The sequence below is a fragment of the Penaeus chinensis genome, chromosome 39 (assembly GCF_019202785.1).
Source record: "Penaeus chinensis breed Huanghai No. 1 chromosome 39, ASM1920278v2, whole genome shotgun sequence".
NCBI classification, from domain to species: Eukaryota; Metazoa; Arthropoda; class Malacostraca; order Decapoda; family Penaeidae; genus Penaeus; species Penaeus chinensis.
Window position 1 is genome coordinate 24470956 of NC_061857.1, and position 12500 is coordinate 24483455.

Here is a 12500-nt window from a genome sequence, read left to right on the forward strand (position 1 = left end):
CTCTCTCCCTTTCCCCCTCTCTCCCTTTCCCCCTCTCCCCCTCTACCAATCCCTCTCCCATCCACCAGGACATTAATATTTATTCTTTCATACAGGAATAAGTAACTGGCCAATGCAGCAGAGACACAGAGGAACCCTCCCTACACTCTAAAAGAAAACCAGAGGACAATGAATGAAAATAACCAAGATGACCCCAACTTGCACGAGAAGAGGGTTTTGGAGTGTCCCCCTCTTGCCGCCTCCGCTGCAAGGTCTCGGGATTGCGTTGGGGAGGACATGGCACAGAACCTGGCACCAAGTGATGATGGCAACGCGGGACAGAGACGGGTGCTGCTTTCGTCCACCCTTTCGGAGCTGGCATCACGATTCGACGCTGGCAATCTGATCAAAGTGGACTCGATGCTGAACCAACCCTGCCAATACCTCGAAGGGGTGTCGGTGTTCAGTGTCAATGATGGAGCCACGACATCGAAGGAGGGAGTCCCTGAAGAAGTGGGTACTCAGTGCACAGAGGATATTCCAGAGATGAGGACTTCTGCCATGGGTGAGGCTTCCACTAGTGTGGGAGAGAAGCAGGAAGACAACGAGAATCCCTCGGAAGGAAACACAGCAGAGAGTAATGGCGATGAACCAGGGAGGAAAATTGACCTGCTGGATGCTGCCCCTTTCCTCATGAGTGAAGATGGGGTTGTTTTCCAGTGCTTTCCTGTCTTTGAGAAGGAGGTGTTCATTGTGAGCCTGGAGGAGGAGGCCTTGCTCATGAACGATGCACTCCCTGAGAACATCCCTGTCACCCCTGAGATCATACTTGAGGAGAATAATGAGCTTCAGTTACCTGACACTTGTGATGATGGCTTCCCAAAGCAAATCAGTTTAGATGCAGTAGGAAAACAAGATCACGACGGGGAGCTACATGTTGCAGAAGAGAAAAGCAATTTGCCAGAGCCCAAACTGAACCCACAGACAGAGGAAAAAGAAGGTGGCAGACATGAACTGACATCATGTCACGAGCCAGACCCACCAATCATCATGGAACTTGAAAGGGCAAAATCATCACCTCCTTTACCTGACCTACCCAAGACTCCAGAAGAAGGTGAGGATGATTCATTGTCAGAAAAATCAAAGAAGAGGAAAATATGCACAATAGCCTCGCAAAATAAACCAGTCACGCGCAAGGCCAAAGCAACTCCAGTAGAATCAGAGGAGCCCCTTTTATCAGAATGGTTCAGGTGCCACGTCTGTTCCGTTGTTCTTCCATCTGCAGCAACCCTAAGGCATCATCTTGTGAAACAGCACTCAGAGAAGACCATAGAGTCATACCAGGTAAGTTACATATAATTTAATCAAGTGCATTTATATATATTTTGAGCAGAAAAGTTGAGGTTTTGCCAGACATTACATTTCAATTACGCCAAACTTACTGCATCTGGGCTGGTTTTAAAATGTTTTCATTGGTGTTAGAATGGCATAACAATATTGAATAGACTTCTAACATGTATGCTGTACATCATCACTAACCCACAAAGGAATTATCAGGATCCAGGCAGAGGATGCTCAAAGTCTGGCTCCCTTAGTTCAGTGAACACACTTAGGGCTGGCCAAAAGAGAGATAATCCCTGAACCGAGTCAGGTCTCGGTGTCAGAATAGGCTAGGGAAATCTCAGTCCAAGTATAATTTTAGTATCTCATGTTAGATTAGGATCTTTAAAAATCCTCAGATAGTTTTCTTTTCTTCTCACTCTCACACTCACAGCCCCCCCCCCCCTCTCTCTCTCTCTCTCCCTGCCTCTTCATTTCTCCTTCCTTCTCCCTTTCTTTCCCCCACCCATATTTTGATACAGATTGTGTAACAATGTCTTGCAATTTGCAGTGTTTCCTTTGTGAGCAAGAATGCTGGAGTGAGACTCAGCAGGAGTGGCACCTGCGAGTCCAGCATGGGGTGAAGAATAAGGCCCTGGCATGCCCAGTTTGTGGCTACCAGCTATTCACGGCATCTGAGTGCAGGGCTCATGTCCGCAAGCATCCCTCTACCCTCCTTTGCCCCAGCTGTCCTCTCAAGTTTGCTGCTCAACATCAGCTGGTTGCCCATGCGAAGGAGCACTTGGCCAAGATTCGTCCCCATCTGTGCCTCATCTGTGGCGCCAGATTCACCTCTGGCAGCACTCTACAGTTGCATTCCTGGCGACATGCCTTGCAGCGGTGCTCCCAGGATGGATGCGAGTACCTGGCAGAGGACGAGAGCTGGCTGATGCTGCATCTCCAGAGACAACACGACCTCAGCACCAGCGAAGTCCGCGAGATCCTGGTTGCCCGGGATTCATCCGATCGCAAGATGGATCTACTTTTAGAAAGATATTTGCAGATGAGGGCTCAGAACGCATCAGTTTGTTCTCCAGCATCCAAAGAGTGTGAGAAGCTTGTGAACAAAGATGTGCCACCAAGTAGAGACCCTGATAGCCAGCTTCCCTTGTGTTTGATGACAGGCTTTACTTACAAGGAACATACCATCAACTGTGACAAAGATTTCAACGCTGCACAGGATGTAGTGGGTAGCTTAGTAGAGGCAGTAGCTAGCGTTGCAGAAGATGAAGGAAAAAAGACGAAGAACAAAGAAGATGCTCTGCAGAAGGTGATCGAGAAGGGACCCTCCTTGCATCGCTGCGGCCTGTGCAATATGTACCTCTCATCTGTGGAGGAACTCACTGCGCATAAAGAGGGGCACAGTCAGGTTTGTTAATCAGGTTTCACTTTCTCAAAGAAATTACCATATACTGCAAAGAGAGTAACATTCCTATATTATTTTGTACTTTCCATCCACCTTCACAAATAATGATTATAGAAATGACTTGCATTCATTTTCACCAAATGATACAAGAGGAAATCATACTGTTACTTGCAAAAAATAAATAAATAAATAGATTAAAAAAATAAAAATAAAAAATAGAAAATAAATAAATAAATAAAATTCAGATGTGAATCCTTAAAAGAAAGAACCATAAAAGCTAAATAATCCCAAACATTTTAGTACTGACACAATCATCTCCCACAAACAGGTAATAGAGTGCGACAAGTGTCAGAAGAAATTCCAGAGCGTAAAGCAGCTGAAGAGGCACTTGAGTATCCACAAGACGCAGGACCAAACTTCGTCATCAGGAGGACCCGTCATCAAGGGTAAATTTAACTTGCGTGTCTTCGTGCTTCCTTTTTCTTTTATAACATTTTGTTATGTTGGTAACTGTACCTGTCTGAAGTATAGGTCAAAACGATTTTTAATGAATTGTCATTTGCTCTGATAATGCAAAGATGGACCAGTTTTTCCCTGGCAGCATAGACACACCAGCAGTTATATGTAAAACAGGCAGTGCAGATTACATGTTAAAATCAGAAATTGAGAAAACCAAATTTCATATTCTCCCTTTCTTAACACAAAGTTTTTGTTGTTCTTAGTTTGATAGAGTTGTAGGGGAAAATTTAAGGAAAAATCTTGTCTTTGATTTTTTTCTCCCATTTGTACAACCGTAATCTTAACAGAATCTGTATTTTAAAACACTTGCTGTGTTTGTTTTTCAACTTATTCTGAAATATCATTACTATTGATATATAAATTTTAATATATTTAGGCACCAAAGTTATTAAATTATAGTTTGTCAAAAAAATTATCTTTTAATAGACCGCTAAAGATTTTTTTAAGACTTGAAACTACAAAAATGGCAAATTCAAAGTAATATGAACTTCTAGTGTAGGACTAGAATATCATCATTCTCTGTTATGCATAACTGTAAATCTTGTATATTTTTTACCTTATACCATCCAATTAAGATCTCTGTATCCACCAATGCTAATAGTAACCCCACAATTATATTTGTAAACTTCTTGTATTTTTGGATTCTACAGTGGTGCGAATTTCAAAGGCACCAGTCTCTTCCCAAAATGTCTCCAAGGGTTTCAGAATTTTACAAAAAGATTCAAAGGATTGACTGATTGATTGATTGAGTTTTTGTTTTGTTTTACTTGAGTATACTTTACTTTACTTTGTTTTTACCAAAAAATATATTTTTGAACAGCACCCCTACAGTACTCTTGCTTGGAATGCGGGAAGACCTGCCGCTCAGAGTCAGCACTGAGTCGCCACCAGGGCACCCATTCCCGCAATCAGGGCCAGCAGCAGTGCACCATCTGCAAGAGGAGGGTTCGGACGAGAGCGCACCTCACAGAGCACATGGCTCGCGTTCATAAGGTATTGTGTCTGAGGAGGAAAGCAGTTATGCGTTGGGGTTCTGTGTCAAGAAGGAAAGATTAGAGAGGTTTTGGGATGGGGTTTTGAGGTAATGTAAAGTCTGTTGTGGGAGGGTGTGGGAGATTGGTTCTTATAATTTGGTACTCTCCTTCTCTCTTTCTTTTCTCTTCCCTCTCACTCCTCTCTCTCCTTTCTCTCTCCCTCCTGCATCATTTGGCTCTTCCTCCCTCTCTCCTTTCTCTCTCCCTCCTGCTTTTTTTGCCTCTTCCTCCCTCTCTCCTTTCTCTCTCTCTCCTGCTTCTTTTGCCTCTTCCTCCCTCTCTCTCCTTTCTCTCTCCTTGCTTCATTTGTCTCTTCCTCCCTCTCTCTCCCTCTTCCTCCCCTTTGCTTCCTCTTACATCCCCCCTATTTTTCCTCTCTCCCTCTCCAACTCCCTCTCCCTCCCACACTTTTTATCTTCCTCTCATTCCCTCTCTCTCATTATATACTTTTCCAATTTTTCAGGTGAACCACGAGTCAAAGAAATTGCAGTGTCCAATTTGCGACAGGAAGTTTACAACAAAAGTCCACCTTGATTCGTGAGTTGACTCCGTAGCTTGTCGCCTATGGCCCTAACTTCTCTGTTGGCTCTGTTGCTTTCTACCATTTGATACAATTATCTATAATTTGAGGAATTTTAGCGGTGATTTAACTTGCCGGAAAGAAGATTTCATTGTTCTAGGTCCAAAGAGTGATATGAAAAGATATCTTTATAACTATTACTGTTATTAAGTGTTTTATTGATAATGTGATAATGAAAAAAAATATGTCTATTACTATTACTGTTATTAAGTGGTAAAAATGTTTAAAAAAAAAAGAAAAATAGTAGAAGAGATAGAAACTTTTTCCTAAATATTCAGGAAATGGGGTAAATAGGTGAGGGTAATAGATCTAGTAATTAAGCACCCCCCCCCCCCCTCAATTGACACCCCTGCTATCAGCCTTACATTCTTGCAGACATCTCGTAACTCATGGTGAAATGGAGCCCCTTTGGTCCTGCGACAAGTGCGGCCGTAACTACATCCGGCACCGAAGCCTCCTGCGGCACATGGCAAGTCACGACCAGAAGTACGTGTGTCAGACATGTGACGAGACCTTCCTGTCGGCCCAGCGTCTGGCAGTACACATGCGGAGTCACGACCCCAATCATAAGACTCGGTACGGAAAGAAGTTTCTCTGGGTGCTTTACACATTTTTTACCCCTTATTCTTGTATTCTTATTCTTATTCTTATTTTCTAGCGTATTTCTCCATTTTCTGTGCACAGTTTTTTGCTTTTATTTCTGTTTTTGTCTTCTCTTTTTGGATTGTTATTAGTTTATATTCCTGTATTTCTTCTTTTTATTCAATTTTTCACAAAGATATTTCAATATTTTAATGTGAATCTTAAATTTACCATTATCATTTTTATCATTACATTCTCATGGTTGTTGTTGCTGATGTTGTTATTACTATTATTATTATTATTATTATTATTATTATTAATATTATTTATCAATATAATTTTTTGATATTATCATTGTTAAAACTATTATCATTTTTATTATTACCATTATTGTTACCATCACCTTTTTTTTTCTCCATTATTATCATCACTCATTACCATTATTATATTCATATTTTTACTTTTATTATCCCTCCTCTCGCACCTTTCTTTTGATCTCACAGTCCTGCTCTTTGCTCCAATTGCAGACATTCCTGCCCAAGGTGCCCTCAGAAGTATGCCTATGAAAGCCAGCTGCAAGTGCACATGAGGATCCACACAGGAGAAAAGCCATACGTGTGCGAAATATGCGGCAAGTGTTTTAAGCGCTTACAGGTATGTGAAAAGGCGAAGTGTGAGTTCATGGCAAGGGTTTTAAGTGTCCTCTTCCTCCTCCTCCTCCTCCTCCTCCTCCTCGTCCTCCTCGTCCTTCTTTTCCTCCTCCTTCTCCTTCCTCCTCCTTCCTCCACCTCCTCCTCCTACTTCCTCCACCTCCTCCTTCTCCTTCCTCCTCCTTCCTCCTCCTTCCTCCTACTCCCTCCTCCTCCCTCCTCCTCCCTCCTCCTCCCTCCTCCTCCCTCCTCCTCCTCCTCCTCCTCCTCCTCCTCCTCCTCCCTCCTCCTCCTCCTCCTCCTCCTCCTCCTCCTCCCTCCTCCTCCTCCTCCTCCTCCTCCTCCCCCTCCTCCTCCTCCTCCTCCTCCTCCTCCTCCTCCTCCTCCTCCTCCTCCTCCTCCTCCTCCTTCCATGCTTGTTCCATGGATGATGTTGACTTTACAACTAAGTAGTCATAGAGTATTCAAGACATTCTTTCATTATTAAAGATCCTATTTTCACAATATATACCCTTCAGATATTTCATTCCCAGTCATATGGTTAAGAAGAAAATATTTTAAAGTCAAAAAACAAAATTACTTCATCTCCCCCCCCCCCCACCCTTCCAATATAATGAACACAATTATAAAATGATGATAATAATACTTCCCTCTTTTGTGCCTCTCTTTCAGCAATGCAAAGCCCACCACCGCATGATCCACAGCAACACCAAAGAGACGTGCGTGGAGTGCGGCAAGATGTTCGGAGACAGGGCCAACCTCCTCCGTCATCGCCTTATGGTCCACTATCACCTGAAACGCTGGGTGAGTGAGAGCTAGAGAAGGGTAGAGGGGCTAGGAGGAGAGGTAGAGGTAAGGGGAGAGAGTAAGAGAGTTAGATATGAGAAGAGAGAGCAAGAGAGATAGAGGTAAGAAAAGAGAGTGAAAGAGATAGATAGAGGTAAGAAAGGAGAGTAAGAGCAATAGATAGAGGTAAGAAGGGAGAGTAAGAGAGATAGAGGTAACAGGAGAGAACAGAAGAGATAAAGTCAAGAGAAGATGAGAAGGGGAGGAAGAACAGATGAATAAGTGCAAGATAAAAAAGAAAAGTTATATAGTTTGAGCTTGAAGAGTGAGAGCTAGAAGGAGAAAGAGAGGTAAAAGGAGAGAGGAGAGAAAACACACAAAATGTTTGTAGGAGGAATGGAAGGGAGTAAGACAGTAGAGAAGGAGAAGAGACAGGTAAAAGAAAGGGGAGAGATGGGTAAAAGGAGAGAAGAAGAGGCAGGTAGAAAGGTAAAGAAGGAGATATATAAAGAGATTTTCCTTGATGGACTGCCAAAGATGCTCACTCACACTTGAAATGGTGGGTGAGAGAGAGCTAGAGAGGAATAATGAATCGAAGGAGTAGAGATAGAAGGGAGAATAGATTAAAAAAGTGAGGAGAGAAAATAAGAAGGATAGAGAGAAGGAGAAGGAGAGACTGAGGAGAGAAGAGAGCAGATGGCCAGGGATAAAAGTAGAGAAGGAATAGGAGATGGAGAGAGAAGAGAAGAAAGTTTCCAGGTAATTTACTTTTGGATTATATTTTCCTCTTTACTTCCAGGTATGTGGTGCATGTGGGCAGAGCTACGCCTACTCCCAGGATCTTCGCACTCACCTCCAGAAGACTCACAGCCTTCCTTTCGAACGTCTTGATAGCTCCAACAGGAAGTCATTGCATGAGGTAAGATATTCCTGGATACACTGACATTGTGACTTTTTACTTTTAGATTGATTATTATGCATAAAAAGTGTATCCCTCAACCACATTCCTGGTAATGCACAAAAGCATAAACTTTGTCCATGTTTACGCTCAGACACTTGGTATACATGATAAAGAGCATTTATTTTTCATCTATTTGCTGTCTTATTTACTCTAAGATTATAAAAGTATTTGCTTTGATAAACACAGCATATAATATATTTATGTATTTCTTCTAGGTATATGTTATCCCAGAGCTAGGAAGCCACAAGTTGAGTCCTACAGCTCAGGCCACAGTGGAAGCAGTGCGCATACAAGAACACCAGAAAGTGCGTCAGGTGCTGAGTGGCACATGTCCAAATTCATTGCGAAAGTCACACAAGACAACTGTCGAAAATGTGGAAAACCCAGATGATCCCGATAACCCAAAGGCTATGTTGGAGACTCCTGTGACTATCAGACCTGTTGTCGTATCTTCGGCAAACTTGGGAATGCCTGTTTTGGATAACAGTGGGCAAGTTCAGTCAATGGAGAGGACAGTTCAGAATGTAACTACAGTTGTTGATGATACCCAAGGGATGTTGCAGGTCAGGGTTCTCAATGTTAAGTGTGTTGAATGTGGTGGAGAGGGAGCCACTCCTCTGCAGTGTGGAGTATGTGGTGCAACCGCCTGTTCCCAGCTGCACATGGATCTCCACGTTGCTTCCGCCCACCGTGTTGTGTTCCAGTGTTCCGTCTGTGGTTTACACTACAGCAGTCAGGGAGATTGTGTTGCTCACGTCACAACTGCCCATTCCTCGCATCTTTTGGCAGTTCAAGGGGGGACTGCACCCTACCTACCTCCACAGCCTGTACAGCCTCTCCAGGTGGCCAGTGCTGCCCCTCCACCACAGCTGTGCATGCCTGTGGCTCCTACACAGTCAGGTCCCCCTTGTCTTGTACAAGTCGGGGGAGGAGCAGCACAGATGCCCATCGTCATTGCACAAGCTCCCACTGGCATGGCTCCTCCGCAAGTGGGTCCCACAAATGTTATTCTCCAGTATCCCAATGCAAACAGCAACGTTCCTCCAAATGTCCCTGTGGTGCTTCAGATGTCTGCTCCTGTGGGACCTACAGGCAGCCAGGGCAAGCAGCCAATACAGACACTCTCCAGCATGCCCAGCCATCCACAGAGTGCACCAAAACAGAGGCAGAGGAAATTAGAACCAGATTTGAAGGAAGAGAAACCCTTGTGTACCATCAGCTTGCCAACTAGCAATACTAGTGGACTGCTTCTACCAACAGAAAGCAGCTCTATTGTCAACCTTTCTAGTGGACAGCCCACACCTTCTCACCCCACCATCCTTCCTCAGCCAAACAGCAGTGGGGAGAATTCAACTTTCCTGATGGATAATTCTAATATTGTGCCACAAGAGGACAATAATGCTCCATTATTAGTGGTTGGTTCGGTTCCCTTCTCAGGTGTTTCATCTGGATCTTGTACTGATATCTCACAGCCTAAGGTAACTTCTAGTAATCTAAGGACAAATCTTGCTTGTTATAACTGGGATAATTTTATGAGGTACTCTGAAAAGCTGTACAGTTTCCAGAACTGCTAGATAAAATTATAAAATTCCCTTTCACTAAATGAAACTACTTTGTTGTCATCTTCAATGAATATCTCCTCTCACAGCATGGCAGCTTCAGCAACCCTTCCAGCACCTCAGTGGCCAGTGTGCTCTTGACCCTGGCTGAAGCTCCGCAACACGATCCCAATTCCTCAGGCTTGATAATGGAAGGGAGTGCCTCGGCAGACAGCCAGTCACACTCTCCTTCAATAACTGTGGAAGAGGATCATGTGATGCATCCGGATGCAGGTCAGTCACTTGCAAATAGTATTTTTTTATGTCTGTCTCTGTCTCTTTATACACACACACACACACACACACACACACACACACACACACACACACACACACACACACACACACACACACACACACACACACACACACACACACACACACACACACACACACACACACACACACACACACACACACACACACACACACACACACACACACACACACACACACACACACACACATATATATTATTTATTTATTTATTTATTGTATATTGATATATAATTTTGTATTTATAGTCAGAAAAAGGGATTTTCTACTGTATTAGCTTGACACCATATTTATAAACACAATAAAGCATTAACATATATCAACAACGCCTCAGGAGATTCCAACGCAAGCCATGGCACTCCACTTGTGCCGCCTTTTATGAGGCCTCCTGTGCCACCCCTGGAAGGAGTGACCCAGGAGGAGGGGTCACCAACTCATGCCACCGAGGTAAGTTTGGAGAAAAAGGCAGTTTGTTCTTCATCTTTACTTTAAGCACTTCCCTTGAATACAATATTTTCAAGAGTAATTATCTTAACAGTTCTCAAAAACTGATAAGGTTGAATCATATTTGTTTTTGGTGTGAACGCATTTAAGAAGGTAATTATGATTAGAAAGTAATGGTCTGCTTTTTAATGGATTTAAAGATCCCTTCAGTGCAATGTAATTCCTGAAAAGTTGGTCAAGAAACAATGGTTCCGTTCCGTCCAGTATAAATCTATTGGAAAATAGATTAAACAGCAATATCTGTGCTGAAAGAAAAATGGAAATTTAACATAAAATATTGAACATAAAAGATATATTTGCTTCATTCCAGCCCACCAGCGGAAGCAAGCCAGACCCTCCCCAGGAAGTCACTGTCGAGATCATCCAGTCTTCCCCCAGGAAAATCAGGTCGCAGAAATCCATCGTCAGGAAAAGAAATGGGCACGCAAAAAAGTAATATACAGATAATTTTTTTTCTTTTCTTTTCTTTTTTTTTTTTTTTTTTTTTCTTTTCATTCTTTTTTTTTTCCCTTTTTTTTTTTCTTTTTTTTTCTTTACCTTTTTTTTTCTCTTTTCATGAATTTCAAAAAGTAAGGTGTCTTTGTCTTGTCTTGTCTGTCTGTTAGAAATGGGCTATTTTTTCCTTTCTATATGAGGCTAGTTGCTTACTATTGTCTTTCATGAAAAAAAGTTTCAGCAGTTCATGCTTTTCATATGATACTTTTTATCTACCATATCTGAAGCATAAGCAAGCAAAATGTTTACCCAAGAGATAAGATAGTTCCTTTTCCACCTATTCCTTGAAAACACGACATCCCTTTGAACGACTCAATACACACTACTAACTGTTCATTAATCTTTTATCCTCAAAGAGATTCTTCAGAAGCATCAAATGCGTTCGGCCTGGATGAATCCCACAGCTGCGAAACGTGCCACAAGACCTTCACTTCGGCTGCGCGTTTTGAGCGGCACCGGGCCAAGCACAACCAGAGCTTCCAGTGCCAAGTGTGCAGCAAGGCCTTCACAGAGAAGTACAACTTGAAGACCCACATGCTGACTCACACACAGGATCGGCCGCACTTGTGTAACCTGTGCCCAAAGTCCTTCAGGTTAGGGGATTTTTAGATTTTTTTTTTTTTCAAGATTTTGTTTTTTTATTGCTTTATCTTTTCAGCTAATTTCCCTCCGTTTCTTCTTCTTTTTTTTGTTCTCTCTCTCTCTCTCTCTCTCTCTCTCTCTCTCTCTCTCTCTCTCTCTCTCTCTCTCTCTCTCTCTCTCTCTCTCTCTCTCTCTCTCTCTCTCCTTCTCTGTCTTGGTTCTCTTGTGTTTCTCACTCAAGTGCCTTCTTCTTTCTGGTAAGTCATTTTCCTCTCAGACATCCCACATGCATAATGTCTACTCTGTTTCTGTTGTGAATTTCAGTCCAGGATTTCTTTTTGTGTCAAAATTTGTAATTCTGATGAAGACATAACATCAAAATACATAGAGCTCTTGCCATGTGTTGTCAGTCATTCTTTTTGATGCCTTTTCTACAGTTTTCGCAATGTTTGTATGTGTATATGTTTGTATGTGTACAGATAGATATAGATATAGGTATACATACACATGTGTATGTATGTACTGTATGTACACTTAGATACATAATGTACAATACATTGACAGATATATGCGTGACCTGACTGAGCACAAGCACACCCACGAAGGCATAAGGCCACACGTATGCAAGACCTGCGGCAAGGGCTTTGTCAGGCAGAGAGAGCTGGCGAGGCACGTAAGGGTAAGTCATATGGTGGTGTTATTCCTTTTTTAGTGGGTTGTGTTCTCTAATGTCACTTACATTTTGTTTTTATGGTGGTGAAGTATTTGATTATTGTTATCGTCTTCATTTGTGCTCATAGACAAATATCTATTCATAAGCTGTGCACTCACTAAAGATAAGGTTCTGATTAGTCCATTAATCACAATTGATTTGTTTGCCTCATTTCTTTATACTACATTATAACATATACCATTACAGTATATTAAAAGACTGTAGTGAAATCATAACACATACTGTATTAGAGTACATAATAGTATATTTAGATTTCATTTCTCTCAGGAGAGAGCAGCAACATTATATTATGTTTATAAAAAATGTTCACAGGAACAACATGGAACTCAGCGCCACCTGTGCAAGGTGTGTGGAGCAGCTTTCAAGCGCCGGATGTACCTGGAAACTGTGCACATGCGCAGTCATCACCCCCAAGCTGCGCAGGTGAGTGTTGTGGCCTGCTATTAGTATAATAGCATAATAATAACATAATAAT

At 42.4% G+C, this 12500-nt stretch overlaps 1 protein-coding gene across 2 annotated transcripts in view; it reads left to right on the forward strand.

The window, feature by feature from the left end:
- The window catches only part of LOC125046827, a 19005-nt gene that overhangs the window by 1963 nt on the left and 4542 nt on the right, over positions 1-12500 (forward strand). Inside the window, exons 2-17 of one of the 2 annotated variants that reach the window (XM_047644798.1) lie at positions 96-1323; positions 1871-2728; positions 3054-3171; positions 4065-4237; positions 4742-4815; positions 5234-5434; positions 5968-6094; positions 6763-6894; positions 7676-7795; positions 8053-9252; positions 9486-9669; positions 10046-10158; positions 10526-10647; positions 11067-11303; positions 11857-11971; positions 12338-12448. In XM_047644798.1, coding sequence (XP_047500754.1) covers positions 169-1323; positions 1871-2728; positions 3054-3171; positions 4065-4237; positions 4742-4815; positions 5234-5434; positions 5968-6094; positions 6763-6894; positions 7676-7795; positions 8053-9252; positions 9486-9669; positions 10046-10158; positions 10526-10647; positions 11067-11303; positions 11857-11971; positions 12338-12448 — 5040 coding nt within the window. In that variant the 5' untranslated portion in view covers positions 96-168. Of the gene's footprint in view, positions 1-95; positions 1324-1870; positions 2729-3053; positions 3172-4064; positions 4238-4741; positions 4816-5233; positions 5435-5967; positions 6095-6762; positions 6895-7675; positions 7796-8052; positions 9316-9485; positions 9670-10045; positions 10159-10525; positions 10648-11066; positions 11304-11856; positions 11972-12337; positions 12449-12500 lie in introns of both variants that reach the window. The other variant, XM_047644797.1, reaches the window with a different exon arrangement.